The 18,104-nt window shown below is 52.7% G+C and overlaps 2 protein-coding genes across 2 annotated transcripts; both read left to right on the top strand.

Moving 5' to 3' along the window:
- Window positions 1-650: 650 nt before the first annotated feature.
- On the top strand, window positions 651-7,125 carry nqo1 (NAD(P)H dehydrogenase, quinone 1). Its single transcript, XM_030112109.1, has 6 exons — window positions 651-1,028; window positions 2,023-2,190; window positions 2,311-2,441; window positions 5,862-5,975; window positions 6,095-6,196; window positions 6,581-7,125. Exons 1-6 carry the CDS (start codon window positions 1,025-1,027, stop codon window positions 7,043-7,045), a joined length of 984 nt encoding a protein of 327 aa, XP_029967969.1. The 5' UTR covers window positions 651-1,024; the 3' UTR covers window positions 7,046-7,125.
- Window positions 7,126-12,279: 5,154 nt separating this feature from the next.
- LOC115405557 (gamma-aminobutyric acid receptor-associated protein-like 2) lies at window positions 12,280-14,751 on the top strand. The gene is made up of 4 exons (XM_030115204.1): window positions 12,280-12,479; window positions 12,883-12,938; window positions 14,077-14,249; window positions 14,516-14,751. The coding sequence occupies exons 1-4, from the start codon at window positions 12,446-12,448 to the stop codon at window positions 14,604-14,606; spliced, it is 354 nt and encodes a 117-aa protein (XP_029971064.1). The 5' UTR covers window positions 12,280-12,445; the 3' UTR covers window positions 14,607-14,751.
- The last annotated feature ends 3,353 nt before the right edge of the window (window positions 14,752-18,104 follow it).

The following is an 18,104-nucleotide window of genomic DNA, read 5'->3' as shown; positions in this document are numbered from 1 at the left end:
ACCCATCGGGACCCGAGTCTCTGCTGATCGACCCGGGGCATCTGGCCCGTCCTGGATCCACTAATCCAGGATCCAGTGGCTCTAAAGGAGGACAGAGGAACAGGATTCAGTCTGCTCCAGACCAGGACCGGGCCCAGGATCCAGCCTGCTGGCCAATCGGAGGATCCGGTGTCAAATTACAGAGCGGAGCATCAGGAGAGACGTGATCCAGAGAGACGTGAGTCCCACAGGATGGCGAGGGGACAGAGTCCACATGAGACCCTGAAGAGGGATTAACGATCCTGTGTGTGTGTGTGTGTGTGTGTGTGTGTGTGGACATTCCTGCCGCCGGTGGAACCGGACCATCCACATGCCAGGGGACCAGTCAGACGTGGTGCAGTGGGACGAGCTGCAGCGCTCGCTCTGAACCCCGCTGTGTGTGTGTTTGTGCATGTGTGTGTGTTTGTGTGTGTGTGTGTGTGTGTGTGTGTGTGTGTGTGTGTGTGTGTGTAACAGGTGTAATCAGGTGGATCAAAGTCGACTCGTGACTTTAATCCTGAAACGACCAAAACACCAGAAGAGCCGAAGTCATGTGGAGCTCCAGACAGCCTGCTCCTCCTGCTCTTCCTCCTCCTCCTCCTCCTCCTCCTCCTCCTCCTCCTCCTCCTCCTCCTGGTCTTTTTGCAGGGAAAAAGACTGATCCACTCCAACCAACCTCTTCCTCTTCCTCTTCCTCCTCCTCTTCCTCCTCCTTTCTCCTCCTCTTTCTCCTCTTCTTCCTCCTCCCCCACCTGCGACTCTTCTTTATCTCTGCATGTTTCTCAGGCTCAGAGCTCCAGAGAGGCTATAAAGGAAAGGACCGGGGCAGAAGACCGGGGCAGATCCAGAGGGGCAGAAGACCGGGGCAGAAGACCGGGGCAGATCCAGAGGGGCAGAAGACCGGGGCAGATCCAGAGGGGCAGAAGACCGGGGCAGATCCAGAGGGGCAGAAGACCGGGGCAGATCCAGAGGGGCAGAAGACCGGGGCAGATCCAGAGGGGCAGAAATGGGTAAGACTTTATTTGAATGTGAAGACGTATGAAGACGCAGTGAAGAGAAAGATTTTACACAAAGTGTTCCTCAGTCCTGAAAGCTGAAGACTAAAGACTGAAGACTGGAGACTCTGAGGACTCTGAGGACTAAAGACTCAGAAAACTAGAGACTAAAGACTTTGAAAAGTAAAGACTCTGGAGACTCTGAGAACTGAAGCTGAAGACTCTGAAGACTCTGAGGACTGGAGACTAAAGACTCTAAAGTGTAAAGACCAAAGACTCTGAAGACCAAAGACCAAAGACTCTGAACACTGATGGCTGAACACTCTTAAGACTAAAGACTAAAGACTCTGAAGACTCGGAGGACTGAAGGCTCTGAGGATGTAAGACTAAATACCCTGAAGTCTAAAGATTCTGAAGACTCTGAAGACTAACGACTGTGAAAACTAAAGACTCTGAAGATTAATGACTGAAGACTCTTAAGACTAAAGACTTAAAACTCTGAAGACTAAAGCCTGAAGACTCAGAAACCTTTCTCATCCTCAACTGAAATTTCAGGTTGTTTATGTCTTGTTTCAGTCTTTAAACGTCAGTCTTTATTCTTCCGTCTTCAGTCTTTATTCTTCAGTCTTCAGTCTTTGTTCTTCAGTCTTCAGTCTTTAGTCTTCAGTCTTCAGTCTTCAGCCTTTAGTCTTCAGTCTTTAAGTTTTAAGCTTCTTTTTATCTGTACGGCTTCAAAAATACAAACCGACAAATTGAAAGCAGATTTCAGTTTTTTCAGAAAACGTGTCTTAAAGTGTTTCTCTGATTCAAAGACAAAAGTTCAGTCCAGTCGACTTTCAAAACTGAGGACAGTTTGTCCCCGTCGATACAGTTCTAAAAACCGTCCCCATCTGAGAGAACGAGTCCAGGAACCGGAGCCAAACGATAGGAAGCTCTCAGGTGTTTCTAGCTGGAGGACGGTCGTCTCGATGTCCCGCATTGTCCCGATGTCCTCTGTCCCCGCCTGCAGCCGGGAGGACCGTCCTGATTGTGTACGCCCACCAGAGTCCCGCGTCCTTCAACGCGGCGCTGCGGGACGTGGCGGTGAGCGAGCTGAGTAGGCGGGGCTTCACCGTCCTCGTGTCCGACCTCTACGCCATGAGGTTCAACGCCAGCGCCACTGTGGACGACATCACAGGTGCTTCTCCTGTCCCCTCCGTCTGTCTGCCCCTCTGTGTCCTTCTGTCCCGTTGTCCACTGTCTCTGCTGGTCTCTCCCTGTCTCATGCCGTCTGTCCCGCTCTGGTCCTCGGTTCCAGGCGAGCTGAAGAACTCGCAGCTGTTTCAGTACGGAGAGGAGACCATGCACGCCTGGATGGAGGGACGTCTCAGTGAGGACATCATGGCCGAGCAGCAGAAAGTCCAACAAGCCGAACTCATCATATTCCAGGTCAGAGGTCACCAAGACACCGCGACCACCCGGAGACGAGGTGAAACAAGAAACATGAAAGAAGACACAAGACAATACGAAACAAGACACGACAAGACGATACGAAACAAGACACGACGATATGAAACAAGACACGACAAGACGATATGAAACAAGACACGACAAGACGATATGAAACAAGACACGACGATATGAAACAAGACACGACAAGACGATACGAAACAAGACACGACAAGACGATACGAAACAAGACACGACAAGACGATACGAAACAAGACACGACAAGACGATATGAAACAAGACACGACAAGACGATATGAAACAAGACACGACAATATGAAACAAGACACGGCGAGACGGTATGAAACAATCCAAATTCAAGGACTCAGAAGAGGAGGACGTTCTGAGGCCTCAGAGGAAACAAGCTGAGACATCGGTGTCCTGAGAGACCATGTGGACGTAAACAGGAAGTGACACCGACATGGAGGACTGCTACAGAAATACACAACACGGCAATCGGTCAATCTTTATTTCAGCCTCTGAGCTCCATAAAAACAAACAAAGAAACATGAGCTCAATAAAACAGAGTCTGTCCAGAGTCCAGAGTCCAGAGGACGCTCTGACTCCGCCCCCTGGAGGACGGTCTGACTCTGCCCCCTGGAGGCCTGATCAGAGTCTTCATCATCTTGCAGACTGGATTCCCGTTAGCATGCTAGCTAGCAGATAGTTTCCAGCCTGCCTTCGAATGTGGTCTTCAGAACGAGTCCTGATCCAGGACCCGGGACCTGGCTGTCAGCATAGAGGAGAAACCAGGAACCAGTCCTCTGGTCCTCTTCAGGTGAAGGTTCCAGAAGCTACATTTCCTCACGGAACTCACAGAGCCTGGTTTAGATCCCGGACTGCAGGGTCCATCTCAGATCAGAAGAACCACCTCGCCTCGAGTCTTTCTGATGGTTTCTGACCGGGTCAAAGGCTTTGGAGGCATCCAGACGGCACGGGGACATGGGTGGACATGTTGGACCTCCAGCCTCCTTCAGAGCATAGACACTCGGTCCGGTTCCATCGTGACTTTTAGAACCATACTGTTCCTCAGTGGAGTCGCAGTACAGACAGACCCAGGACGCTGGACTCCAGGGTCCGGTGACAGTCATGTCTCAGTGGACAACGTAAGATCAGATGCTGTCCAAAGAGGGACTTTGTCTCTCAAACATCTGCATTAAAACCGCCCGTCACAAACGTCCAGGTCTTCTGACCTCCTCCCTGTGAGACCTGACAGAAGCAGGTCCTAGAACGTTCTTCCTCTCTGTCGACAGTCTCAAGGCCCGTTCATGCCGCCAAATGATCTCCGCGTTTTTGCGTCCAAATGTAATTGAAAAACGACGGGGAACGCACCTTCACTGGCGGCGCGTCGGGGCATTCTGGCATCGGCGTCGCGTTTTTGTGGCCGTCACTGAAGTTGGGAAATCTGAACTTTTGACGTGGCATTTTTGCGGCAGACCAATCAGAGAGTGTCTCCATGGTGATGTAGGTCAGGGGGCGGGGCCGGGGAAAGCGACACTGGCTCAGCTCCTGGAGCGAATGGTGAAACTCACCAAACTCCGACTGTCTCTGGATCATATGGAGCACCAGGCACGGCGGACTGTCCGCCGACAGCGCCGCTGTCTGGCTTTATGAAGCAAATACCACTCACTCATCAGGGTTAGCCATGATGCTAAGCTAACACAGGAGATAAGGCTGGAAGCCCCGCCTTCCCAACACATACTCGGCGCATCAACGCACCGCGGTGTCCTCAGGGGCCCGGCGTTGTTCGGTGTTGGACCTCAAAATTGACGCGAGTTCAACTTGTTGCGTTTTTGCATTTTTTGATTCAGCAACACGTTCAGTGTGAAGGGGTGAAGAATAATAAAACATCATCATCAACGGCCATTTTCATTCCGGTCCACCAGTCCCACCCCATCTGCTCACAGAACAGCCCCTCCACCAGAGATTGATCCACGCCAGCCCGCCCCCCCCCCCAACTCTCCTGCCCCGTCAAAGCCACTGCTGATAGAGCTGAGTTTCTTGGATACGTAGACTGTTTTCCAACAGTTGGTTCCTTATCCGCAGGCCGCTACCGTGACCCGAGCCGGTCCTCATTGATAGTCAATAATTAACGACAGTAACGGTCATTAAAGAAAAACAAGGTCTGGTCTCAGGTTTATCAGGTTTATCAGATGAGGTGGACCAGCAGTCCTGGAGTGACCTGCCTCGTGGCGTCGTACCGACGCCCCTCTGGGCCACAGGTCTGGGTCGTATATCAGCGGTGACGCTAAATGAGCTGCGTCTGCCATTCGGAGTCTGTTTTTAACTTTGTGACCAACTTAGCTGAGCATGTAGCATGTTAGCGTGTTAGCATGTTAGCGTGTTAGCGTCCAGATCAGCAGTCAATTCCGGGGCCATTCCACTCAGCTGGTCCCCTGGGACCAGCCCTCAGTGACAGGGTTCCGCCCCTTGGACCCCTTAGCTTTAGCCGGGAGCCGCGGTGCTCCACGCCGGATCTTCCTCTGCCGGGCTCTCCGTGGGGTCCTCGCTGCCGGACCGGAGCTCCACCCTCCGAACTCAACGCCGTCGTCCCCTCGGTCCCAGTCCACCAGGTGGACGATGTCTCCGCGGTTCAGGACGTATTGCTAACAGGCGGATCTCAGATCTTCTGAGATCTAAGATCTTCTGAGATCTAAGATCTTGATCTTCCGTCTTCACGCAAAGACGGGTGGAGACTGTCTCATCCATCCCCCACTCCAGGACGGCAGCTTCAGCGCTGTTTCTCCATTAGCAAGCTAGCAGGAGACGTCAGCGCTGCTGAAGGACACAAAGGACGCTGGTCGGGGTTTTGTCTCCAACCTCGTTGAAAAGAGTACCGTACTCTTTGACAGGATTTGTCTTTTTGCTCCACTCTGCGGGACAAAACGCCTTGCGGATCCAGGACTCGTCCTCCACCATGGTCTTTCTGTCGAACGTGTTGAGGACCTCTGGTGTATTGAAGACGGAGGACACCGCCCTGCCACCATCTTGTCAACCATCAGAAGACACGATGACAGAGGACGGTGATCAGGACCAGATCTCCTGCAGCAGACGGACGAAAGAAAGACGCCAGACATGGCAAGTATGAGGGACGGCGAGTCCAACGAGATAAGACAAGAGACATGCGAGATCAGGACGATGCGGCGCAGCCGGATGGACAACGGGTCAACACGTCCACGGAATGCAAAGAAACAAAGCAGACGGGACACAAAGGAAGACAGAGAAGACCAGAGAAATAAGACTGAGACTCTCAGCCTACAAAATTAGAAAAATCTTCCAGATCAGATTCAGATAACGTGTGTGTGTGTGTGTGTGTGTGTGTGTGTGTGTGTGTGTGTGTGTGTGTGTGTGTGTGTGTAGTTCCCGCTGTACTGGTTCAGTGTTCCTGCCATCATGAAGGGCTGGATGGACCGGGTCCTCACGCAGGGCTTCGCCTTCTCTCTGGAGAGGATGTACGACACGGGCGTCTTCAAGGTCAGACCCGGGGTTTAGAACCTTCCTGTTCCGGTTCTGGGCTTCAGCCCAGGGCCGATTCTGGATCCGGGCCCGGTCTGGACTCCCTGGTTAACCGTGGTTCTGGTGTTTACCTGCAGGATAAGAAGGCCATGCTGTCCTTCACCACTGGCGCCACGGAGACCATGTTCCAGCCCGACGGCGTCAACGGAGACATCAACGTCACCCTGTGGCCTCTGCAGGTGACCCCTCAGTGATCCCCCACCCGAAAGGCCCCCAGTGACCCCCCCCAGTGACCCCTCCCCAGTGCCCAACCAGTGACCCCCCCAGTGTCTCCCCTAGTGCCCCCCCATTGACCCCCCCCCCCCAGTGGCCACCCAGTGGCCCCCCTACTGGCCCTCCATTGAACCCCAAGTGCCCCTCCAGTGACCCCCCCCCAGTTCCCCCCCAGTGCCCCACCAGTGGTCCCCCTAGTACCGCCCCAGTGTCCCCCCAGTGCCCTCCCATTGCCTCCCCTAGTGGCCCCTCAGTGCCCCCCTGATTCCCCCCAAGTGCCCCTCCCCGTTCCCCCCACTGACTTCCCCAGTGCCCCCCCCGTGTTGACCCGTGTCTGTGGTCTCTTCCAGAACGGGGTCCTGCACTTCTGTGGGTTCCAGGTCCTGGCCCCACAGATCTTCTGGAGCCCCGCCCACTGCCCAGCCCCGGTGCGGGCGGCCATGTTGGAGGGGTGGCGGGCGCGGCTGGGTGGCCTGCCTGCCGAGGAGCCGCTGAGCTTCGCACCCTGCCGCCTCTTCGACCTGAGCTTCCGGGGGGGCTTCCTGCTCCGACCCGAGGCCAGGGAGGCCCTGGGGGGCCGGCGCTGGGGGCTCACCACGGGACACCACCTGGGGAAGCCGCTGCCGCCCCACAACCAGACCAGGTCCCGGGTCCAGGAGGGGGCCGGGGTCCGGGAGCAGACCAGTGTCCGGGAGCAGACCAAGGTCCGGGAGCAGACCTGGGTCCAGGAGGAAACCCAGGCTGCAGGGCAGCACCACCAGGAGGGGTCCAGGACGCCGCCGGACCAGGACGCTGGTCCTCCAGCTGATGAATGAAGGAAATGTGAGACGTGTTACTCAGACTGAATAAAGGCTGAAGATGATGATGATGATGATGATGATGATGATGATGATGATGATGATTCGCCTGCTCTGCTTCTTCTGTGTTCCTGCTCTGGTGATTTCCTGCTCAGGACTCTGGTCTCACGTTAGCGTGACTACATTAGCGAGACTATGTTGGCGTGACTACGTCAGCATGGCTACGTCAGTGTGGCTACATTAGCGCGGCTACATTAACATGGCTACGTTAGCATGGCTATGTTGGCACGGCTACGTTAGCATGGCTACATTAGCGTGGCTATGTTAGAGCGGCTACGTTAGCACGACCACATGTGGCTCCAGAGATGCAGGTTGAACACCCCTGCTCCATGTTCCCCATTGGTAATGTATAGGTGTGTTGTTCTCTCGTTTCTTTATCAAAGCAACAGCACCATCTAGTGGACCAACAGGAGAACTACATGGTTTCAGTGTTTCTGCTGTTTCCATGGAAACAGACATCAAATCAAACTTCAAATCAAACTTTAGTTGTAAAGCACGTTTCATGTTTATAAGAAACAACACACACACACACACACACACACACACACACACACACACACACACACACACACACACACACACACACACACACCAGGAGAGGTCAAATGTCAGAAGTGCTGGGAAAAAAGTGAGTTAAGATGAAGAAGTAAAGGTTTGTAATGAAATAGAATAAAATTACATGAATAAAGATGAAGCTGAGAGGAATGCAGGCGGCCCGTTAGAAGCCTGAATAAAAACGCGTCACTGGTCGCCTCCGGTGGACCCACCGCCCGCCGAGGGAACCATAGGGGCCGGGTGCAATGTGGATCAGGTGGCAGCCGACAGCAGGGTGCCCGGCGACCCGATCCTCAGACACAGAGACCAGCTCCAGGGACCTGGACTGTCTCCTCGTTGGGGGGGAGGAGCCTGAGCTGGTGAGGGAGGTTGAGAGACACCTCGACTCTTTTTTGTTCAAAATAAACGGCCGCTTCCTCTCAGGTAAACCAGATTTTATCTTGTCGCTACGTGTTCAATGCAGACAGTAGTTTGCAGAAATTAATTTGCAACAGCAAGTGGAGGTATAGACGGCCAGGCTCCGCCCCCCCTGCTGCTGCCAGTGGAGCAGAGAGGTGGTCACGCTGAATCCTCAGGCAGCGCTTTGCGGGGCCAGATATCCAGAACACGCTGATCAATGTGTGATTTTTTTTCACAGAAATGTAGCATGGACTTCATAGTACATGATGTAAAAAGCATTTTTCTCGCCCTGGTTAAATTAAATTCGCGGATAGTGCCTTTAAGTCTCTGGATGTGCAGGGACTGTCTTGGTTGACACGTCTCTGCAACATCGCGTGGCGGTCGGGGATGGAGCCTCTGGACTGGAAGACCGGGGTGGTGGTCCTGTATTAAAAGGGGGACTGGAGGGTGTGCTCCAACTATAGGGGGTCACACTCCTCAGGATCCCTGGGAAAGTCTGTTCCAGGGTACTGGAGAGGAGGATTTGACTAATAGTCGAACCTCAGATTCAGGAGGAACAGTGTGGTTTTCGTCCTGGTCGTGGAACACTGGACCAGCTCCAGACCCTCCATAGCGGGCTTGAGGGCTCGTGGGAGTTCACCCAACCAGTCCACATGTGTTTTGTGGATTTGGAGAAGGCGTTCAACAGTGTCCCTCGTGGTGTCTTGTGGGGGGGCTCCGGGAATACGGAGTCCGGGGCCTCTTGTTCAGGGCCGTCTGGTCTCTGTAGGACCGGAGTAGGAGTCTGGTCCGCATTGCCGACAGTAAGTCGGACCTGTTCCCGGTGCATGTTGGACTCCGGCAGGGCTGAACTTTGTCACCGGTTCTGTTCAGAATCTTTATGGACAGAATTTCTAGGTGCAGCCAGGAGCCGGAGGGGGTCCGGCTCAGGGACCAGGGGCCAGAGGGGGTCCGGTTCAGGGACCAGGGGCCGGAGGGGGTCCCGTTTAGGGACCAGGGGCCGGAGGGGGTCCGGTTCTGGGACCAGGGGCCGGAGGGGGTCCGGTTCTGGGACCAGGGGCCGGAGGGGGTCCGGTTCTGGGACCAGGGGCCGGAGGGGGTCCGGTTCTGGGACCACAGGATTTCATCTCTGCTTTTTGCAGATGATGTTGTCCTGTTGGCTTCATCGAACCTGGACCATCATGCACTGGGGCGGTTCGCAGCCGAGTGTGAAGCAACAGGGATGAGGATCAGCACCTCCAAATCCGAGGCCATGGTCCTCGACCGGAACAAGGTGGTCTGCCCTCTCCAGGTCGGTGGAGAGACTCTGGCCCAGGTGGAGGAGTTTCAGTGTCTTGGGGTCTTGTTCACAGTGGGGGGCGGATGGAGCGTGAGATTGACAGGCGGATCGGTGCAGCGGCTGCAGAGATCAGTCGTATCGGTCCGTTGTGGTGAAGAAGGAGCCGAAAGGCAAAGCTCTGGATTTACCAGTCAGTCTACGTTCCCACCCTCATCTATGGTCATGAGCTTTGGGTCATGACCGAAAGGACAAGATCCCGGATACAAGCGGCCGAAATGAGCTTCCTCCGTAGGGTGGCTGGGCGCTCCCTGAGAGACAGGGGGAGGAGCTACGTCACCAGGGAGGAGCTGGGAGTAGAGCCGCTACTCCTTCACATCGAGAGAAGCAGCTGAGGAGGCTCGGGCATCTGGTTAGGACGCCTCCCTGGGGAGGAGTTCCAGGCATGTCCCACCGGGAGGAGACCCCGGGGAAGACCAGGACATGCTGGAGAGACTGTCTCTCAGCTGGCCTGGGAACGCCTTGGGATCCTCCCAGAGGAGCTGGAGGAAGAGTCTGGGGACAGGAGGTCTGGGGACAGGAAGTCTGGGGACAGGAGGTCTGGGGACAGGAAGTCTGGGGACAGGACTGTCTGGGGACAGGAGGTCTGGGGACAGGAGGTCTGGGAACAGGAGGTCTGGGGACAGGACTGTCTGGGGACAGGAGGTCTGGGGACAGGAGGTCTGGGGACAGGAGGTCTGGGAACAGGAGGTCTGGGGACAGGAGGTCTGGGGACAGGACTGTCTGGGGACAGGAGGTCTGGGGACAGGAGGTCTGGGGACAGGGAAGTTTGGGCATCTCTGCTGAGACTGCTGCCCCCGCGACCCGGCCCCGGATAAGCGGTAGAAAATGGAAGGATGGATGGTCGCCTCGTTTTTTTGTCGTTTTCATGAAACTTTTCTTCAAATAAAATGAACGGATGAGTTCTCTCTTCAAACCACCCCAAAAAACACCAGAACGTTTGGAGAACATGTAAATCCTGAAGTCTGAGTCTGTCCTCCGTGTCTCACTCCGTCCCCTCGTGTCTCTCTGTCAAAGTAAAGGAGCACAGCGCCGCCGTGTGGCCGACCGTGACCCTGCAGCCTGACCGCTGCTGCTGTTCTCCACAGGCGGCCCAGCAGCAGCTCATCAAATCAGCTGTTCTCTGGGTTCTCACGCGGCTGGAGACGCTGCGGAACACTGCAGATCGTCTCAGCGTTTGGGACACGTGAGACAAAGCCAGTCCTCTCTGAGTCTCTGGTCCCAAAGCGGCGTCTCTGTCGCGAATAATTCACCGTCTGTCTCCAGAAATCCAACAATCTACACAAACCAGGCTAATTTTAACTGCGTGGAAAGGAAAACACTACATGAGGAAGAGTAGAGAGTATATAGAGTAAATAGAGTAGAGAGTGACTTTATTGATCCCAAACTGGGAAATTTGGTGTTACAGCAGCCTCAGAAAAAAGAAGAAATATATATCGGGCTGTCACTTTAGTGCATTAATTAGATTAATTAATTACACCACAAATTAATGCACTAAAAAATTAATCTAAGATTAATTATAGCACACTTGATTGCCAATTCAATGTGAACGAAACTGTTGTTTTATTTAGAGGCATGTTATACTTGTAGTACCTGCTTTAAATTGCTGTATTAAGTTTGTTTTAGTCTTCATTTTGAATTTAGTTTGCTTGAGTGGCTGTTTGAGACTCAGCCTCATTTTAATTCAGATTTTTTTTAATCTATATTTGTGCTGCATTTTTGAATAGTGCACCAGGCCGAATGGGTTTGCTGGATGTACTTAAACTTTATCTTCTTCTGAATTTCTTTAATGAAACACGCTGAAAGTGTTATTTGAGTTTCCTGATTTATTCTGGACGAGACGTCCTGACTGAGCTTCACTCATCATCAACAAAAATGTGGATTTCAAATCTTCTCTTCTCTGCGTTTTCATTTGATGAGTCCTGCACCACAATTCTGTAACGTCCCAGAATTCCAGTTCTTCACTTGGGGACCAAAAGCAGATATGACATTAAAATGAGATTCATTAATTATTTACAAATCCTGTAATTAATTAGGTTAATTTTTTTATCGCATGACAGCACTAATATATTACACATGGCCATATACACACATATACACATATCCACATATATACACCTATACAGACCCTCACATACATACAGACATATACAATAAGAATAAAGTGTAAATTAAAGACATGAAAATATTCCAGAAAAAAAAAATAAGGGAAGTGTGCTGAGCGGGATGAAGAAAAGTAAGGAATGCAAGGATAATAATTATTATTATGATGTCAACCAGAGTGTAACCAGAGTAATGGACCTAAATAATAAATAAGTATTATTAACTATACTGTAATAAATAAATGGTATTTTTTTTTACTTCATGAAAACAAATTCAGGAAAAAAAACAAATATATATATATATATATATATATATATATATATATATATATATATATATATATATATATATATATATATATATATATATATCAGAGTATATATATATCTGGTATAGTTTTAAAATAAAAATAAAGAAAAAAATATACAAATATAAATAAATAATATTTATGTGTATATTTATATATATATTTTTTCTTTATTTAATTTTTTGTAGAATATTAATACAGTGTTAATTGTATTTTTTCGTTCCTCTCATTAGTGGTCGGTCCTTGCTGGCGCTGTTGTTGTTGGGGGGTGGGGGGGGGGGGGGGGGGTGGGGGGGGGGGGGGGTTACTGTAGTTGCTGTATTTTCTGCTCCGCTCTACCGGCTCGTCTGTTGTCTGACAGGTTGTTCTGTAATGTAGAACATCGGTTCTTTATCAATCTGTTAATTATTAAAAAAAAAAAAAGAAGTTGTTTCTCGGTTAAGACCCCCCCCCCCCCCCCTCCAGTGGTAGAGTCCCATGACGTCACGGCGGGCCGGAGCAGAAGTCCCGGATGTAGTCAGGCTGTGTTTTTGTTGTTGTTCACGGAGGTTAAAGGTCACAGTTCGGCTGCTGTTTGGGCTTAAAGTTCGTCTCGTGACTCCCGCCCAGCCCCCGGAGGCCCTCAGGACCCGGTACCGAGCTCCCGCCGCCCGGAAACATGAAATGGATGTTCAAAGAGGACCACTCGCTGGGTGAGGACGGGCCGCGGCGGCGGGGACGTGAGGGGAGGGGGGGCGCCAGGGGGGGCCGAGGCAGTCCCGGAGCCGGGCCGGTCCGGAGCGGCCCGGGAGGAGCCGCGGACCGGACCGAGACCTGCTGCCGCCGCGGGGAGCGGAGGCTCCGGCAGAGAGGAGCTCCAACATGGCGCCGCTGTAAACAAGCTAATGTCGGTTCAGGTCGGGTCACTGGGAGGCGGGGGTGGGTCACTGGGGGGGGACGAACCGGGCTCCGGTACCGGGCGGTACCGGTAAAGGGGGGGGGGGGGGGGGGGGGGGGTTCGAACCAGCCTCTGGACCCCGGTACAGGGGAGGGTGGGGGGTGGACCAGCAGCTCATCAGGTTCTAAAGGTTCTCCTCTGTTCTCTGTTCCCTGCAGAACATCGATGCATAGAGTCCGCCAAGATCCGCAACAAGTATCCTGACAGGGTCCCGGTGAGTGAGGGACACCTGGGGGGTGGGGGGTCCTGATCAGGTCCTGATCAGGTCCTGATCTGTGGTCCTGATCTGTGGTCCTGTCCTGGTCCTGATCTGTGGTCGTGGTCCTGATCTGTGGTCCTGGTCCTGATCTGTGGTCCTGGTCCTGATCTGTGGTCCCAGTCCTGATCTGTGGTCCTAGTTCTTTCCTGATCTGCCGTCCTGTCGTGGTCCTGTCCCGGTCCTGGTCCTGACCCGTGGTCCTGTCCTGGTCCTGATCTGTGGTCCTGGTCCTGATCTGTAGTCCTGTCCTGGTCCTGATCTGGGGTCCTGGTCTTGATCTGTGGTCCCGGTCCTGATCTGTGGTCCTGTCGTGGTCCTGACCCGTGGTCCTGGTCCTTTCCTGATCTGTGGTCCTGGTCCTGATCTGTGGTCCTGGTCCTGATCTGTGGTCGTGGTCCTGATCTGTGGTCCTGGTCCTGGTCCTGATCTGTGGTCCTGGTCCTTTCCTGATCTGTGGTCCTGTCCTGGTCCTCATCTGTGGTCCTGGTCCTGATCTGTGGTCGTGGTCCTGATCTGTGGTCCTGTCCTGGTCCTGATCTGTGGTCCTGGTCGTGGTCCTGATCTGTGGTCCTGGTCCTGGTCCTCATCTGTGGTCCTGGTCCTGATCTGTGGTCGTGGTCCTTTCCTGATCTGTGGTCCTGTCCTGGTCCTGATCTGTGGTCCTGGTCCTGATCTGTAGTCCTGGTCCTTTCCTGATCTGTGGTCCTGGTCCTGATCTGTGGTCGTGGTCCTGATCTGTGGTCGTGGTCCTGATCTGTGGTCCTGGTCCTGGTCCTGATCTGTGGTCCTGGTCCTTTCCTGATCTGTGGTCCTGTCCTGGTCCTGATCTGTGGTCCTGGTCCTGATCTGTGGTCGTGGTCCTGATCTGTGGTCCTGTCCTGGTCCTGATCTGTGGTCCTGGTCGTGGTCCTGATCTGTGGTCCTGTCCTGGTCCTGATCTGTGGTCCTGGTCCTGATCTGTGGTCCTGGTCCTGATCTGTGGTCGTGGTCCTGATCTGTGGTCCTGGTCCTGGTCCTGATCTGTGGTCCTGTCCTGGTCCTGATCTGTGGTTGTGGTCCTGTCCTGGTCCTGACCCGTGGTCCTGGTCCTCAGGTGATCGTGGAGAAGGTGTCGGGCTCTCAGATCGTGGACATCGACAAGAGGAAGTACCTGGTCCCGGCAGACATCACCGTGGCCCAGTTCATGTGGATCATCAGGAAGCGGATCCAGCTGCCCTCGGAGAAGGCCATCTTCCTGTTCGTGGACAAGACCGTGCCTCAGTCCAGGTCAGGGGGGGGGGGCGGGTGGAGGAGCAAGAGGGGTGGAGGAGGTGGTGGAGGTAGGAGGGTGGAGTGATGGGAGGAGGGTAGGAGGGTGTTAGTTTGGGTGGGGCACCAGGGTGGAGGGGGGGAGGGTGGGGTGGTAGGAGGGTGGAGATGGAGTGATGGGGGATGGGGTAGGAGGGTGTTGGTTTGGGTGGGGCAGCAGGGTGGGTGGGGTGGTAGGGTGGAGGGGGCAGCAGGGTGGAGCTCACCCCTCCCTGTCCCTGCAGCATCACCATGGGGCAGCTGTACGAGAAGGAGAAGGACGAGGACGGCTTCCTGTACGTCGCCTACAGCGGAGAGAACACCTTCGGCCTCTGAGGCTCCGCCCCCTCCGCCGCCGTCCAATCACGGCCCCCGCTGGGCCCCTGGGACACGCCGTGGGAAACCCCGCGGAGGACTGGACTGTAGCGTCGGTGTCATATTTCACTTCCTGGTTTGCTTTGTGCTTTTAGCTTGTCGTGAAGAGCAGATGGTATTTATGACTAGCGTCGATATTTATGGGGTTTAATTTAAGTCGGGGGGGTTCAGGGGGGGTTTGGGAGCTGGACCATCAATAAACATGATCCAATTCAAACTCACGGCTCCTGGTCATTAAACCGAAACAAAGACTTCCTGTGTGGGCGGGGCTTACACACACTCAAACACACAGACAGTGATGAGAAACTAGATTCTGGATGAATTTGTCTCGTGCTTTTTGAGCCTCTCGAGCTTCCGTAGCTGCTTGTTTTGTCAGACTTTTTGATTGTTGTCTGTGTTTTCCTGAGTGAGGAATATATATGCCTGTCATTCTTGAAGTAAATATTTTGTTCTTCGCATTTAGTAAGTTCTGTGACTGTTGAGCTAACTGTTAGAAAGTCAATTGATTTTTCCATAGACGTTAGCATTAAGCTAGTAGAAGTGTTTTCTCCATAATGAATGTTTATTCACTGTCTTAAGACATCTTATCTGTACGGAGCGCATCATTCAGATGTTCTATGATGGTACGGGTTGAGAAACACTGCCCTCATCCTCCGGTTGGGCCTTGTGTTCCGTTAGCGTGTTAGCGTTAGCCGCTTGTCCTGCTGAAGCCACTGGCCTCTCTCCCTGTCCGCCATGCTGGGAGTCCAGTTTGGAGCAGATGAACCTGCCGCCGCCACCATCACAATCTGATCAAGTATTTCTTCATACCTCAGTGGCTTCAGCGGCTGTGACCTGAACGGAACCCGCCCACTGGAGCTTCTCAGCCAATCACAGACTTCCTTTTGCACTATACTCACTCACACATAAATATATTGTTCGCTGACATACGTATATTTTCTTTGTACATTTGCATATATGCCTATTTTTCTAGGAGAATGTATGCATGTGAGATGAGTGTGTGTGTGTGTGTGAGAGAAAATGAAACTGTTCAAGGAGAATGTGTGTGAGAGGGCCAGAATGAAATAAGTCTTGTCTGGACCCTCATAATTAGCAGTTAGCCCACACACAGGGCATGCCGACCTGAGAACTTTAAGTGGCATCGTTGCCGAAAGAAGACTACCGTACGTTTGGCTGGGCATATTCTGCCCTTGCGCTCTCGACATGCCAATGCCGCCTTTTCGTCGACCCCAACCGACGGCAGGCGAAGGAAGGTCGACCACGCCTCACCTGGCGCACCTGGAGGAGATTAGCTGCCCAACACTCCGAACGGAGGAGGAGCTAAGTCTAAGTAAGTCCTCACACACATGCACACACAGAACACACCCCACACTCATACCCACACACACACACACACACACACACACACACTATCATCAAATATAAACAGTTCCTGTGAGAGACTCTTAATTCCATAGTGACTCCATTAAAGGTATAATACAACATTTTGATTTCCGGGTGGATCACCTAAATAATTGGTGGGTCTGTTTGTCAATCATTCTGACGAGCTGCTTTCGTAAGGCGGTTCTCCGTGCTTGCGCCCAATCAGCTTCTCCCTTTTGCGCATTCAGAGTGTTTATGTAGCCGGTGAGCTTCTGAGCTCGTACTGACCGATGGCGAGTCTGACATACTGAAACTGGAACTGTTTCGGCAAAAAAAGCTTTATATATGAGCGAGGCGGATCGCAGAAACTGTAAACAGAGCCGTGCACGCTGGAGAAGAGGAGATCGCGCTCGTACACTTCCGCGTTTCCTGGGAGAAGCAGGAGAGCCGGGCGAATGGTCTGGAGCATGGCGTTGTTCAAAAAGTGAGTAACAGACGTGGGGCTTCGTCTTTTCGAGAAAATCGTGTATTCGACCTTTAACAACGGTTAGCTGCTGTGTTAGTAACTGTTGTACCCCTTTCCCACTGCAGCTAGCGGATCGATTCATGTTTTCGACCTGCTAACAATCATCTTCTAGACTCCTTTCCCACCGCCTGCAGACCCGGGTCTCACCTCCTGCTGGCGAGCCGCGTCGCTGCGTTTTCCCGCGCTGATGGTGTCCCACGTTGATGACATCATCAGCGCAATGGACCAAAACGAAAGTAAACAATGCAGCGGAACACCGTCCCCGTTACTGTGGACCAATCTCCTCCTCCCCACGGATCAGGGGAAGCTCTCTGGTCTCGCTGTCTTGCCGCTGCTGGGTCATGTTGACGAAGGAAATCTCACGCTGTGTCCAGAAACAACAACTGGCGCGCTAACGTAGCCGCGCTGCGTCGACGTCATCACGTAAGTTCCCGGATACGGAAGTTCCCACAAAAGCCGATAGAAAGCTGACCCAGTAAATTCCCGGGTCGATTGCAGGGTTGAACAACCCGGGTCTAAATGCCAATTAAACCCTTTCCCACTGCCATGAGGAGCCGGGTGTTAATGGGTTTAAACCGTTTTTTTGGAAAGTGGGAAAGGGGTTTTAGTGACCCTGTTAGTGATTGTTAGCTACTGTGTTAGCGACTGTTAGATGTTTACAGACGAGCGTCAGATTAGAAGTGTGAAAAGAAACTTTGTCACATTCTGAGATTCAGACATTGTGAAGTTAGAGAAGAAAGATGAGACACTGTCAGGAGAACACTGGAGAAGCTTCTGTTCTGAGAAAAAAAACCCTGAAGAGAAAGTTTCCTGTTTGACACCAAAAACACAAACTCATGATTTTATTTCACAGAACAAAAACTTCCTCTTTCCTCGTCGTCTCACTTCTGGATTTCTTTTCCACGAGTCCTCTTCTTACTGAGAACCAGGGTCCAGAGAACCAGGGTCCCAAGAACCAGCTCAAGAGAGCCAGAACCAACAGAACCAGGGCCCAGAGAACCAGGGTCCAAGGAACCAGGGTCCAGGGAACCAGAGTCCCAAGAACCAGCTCAAGAGAGCCAGAACCAACAGAACCAGGGTCCAAAGAACCAGGGTCCAGAGAACCAGAGTCCCAAGAACCAGCTCAAGAGAGCCAGAACCAACAGAACCAGGATCCAGAGAACCAGGGTCCAAGGAACCAGGGTCCAGAGAACCAGAGTCCCAAGAACCAGCTCAAGAGAGCCAGAACCAACAGAACCAGGGTCCAAAGAACCAGGGTCCAGAGAACCAGAGTCCCAAGAACCAGCTCAAGAGAGCCAGAACCAACAGAACCAGGGTCCAAAGAACCAGGGTCCAGAGAACCAGAGTCCCAAGAACCAGCTCAAGAGAGCCAGAACCAACAGAACCAGGATCCAGAGAACCAGGGTCCAAGGAACCAGGGTCCAGGGAACCAGTACCAACAAGACCAGTACTCAGAGAACCAGTACCAACAAAACCAGTACTCAGAGAACCAGTGCCCAGAAAATCTCTCTTGAAAAGAGAACCTTGCTCCCGACTCAAACCAGGATTTTACTCTTTTGTCTGCGTGATGC

This window comes from Salarias fasciatus, chromosome 1, assembly GCF_902148845.1.
Source record: "Salarias fasciatus chromosome 1, fSalaFa1.1, whole genome shotgun sequence".
Lineage (NCBI taxonomy): Eukaryota > Metazoa > Chordata > Actinopteri > Blenniiformes > Blenniidae > Salarias > Salarias fasciatus.
This window is presented reverse-complemented; position numbering and strand designations above follow the sequence as displayed.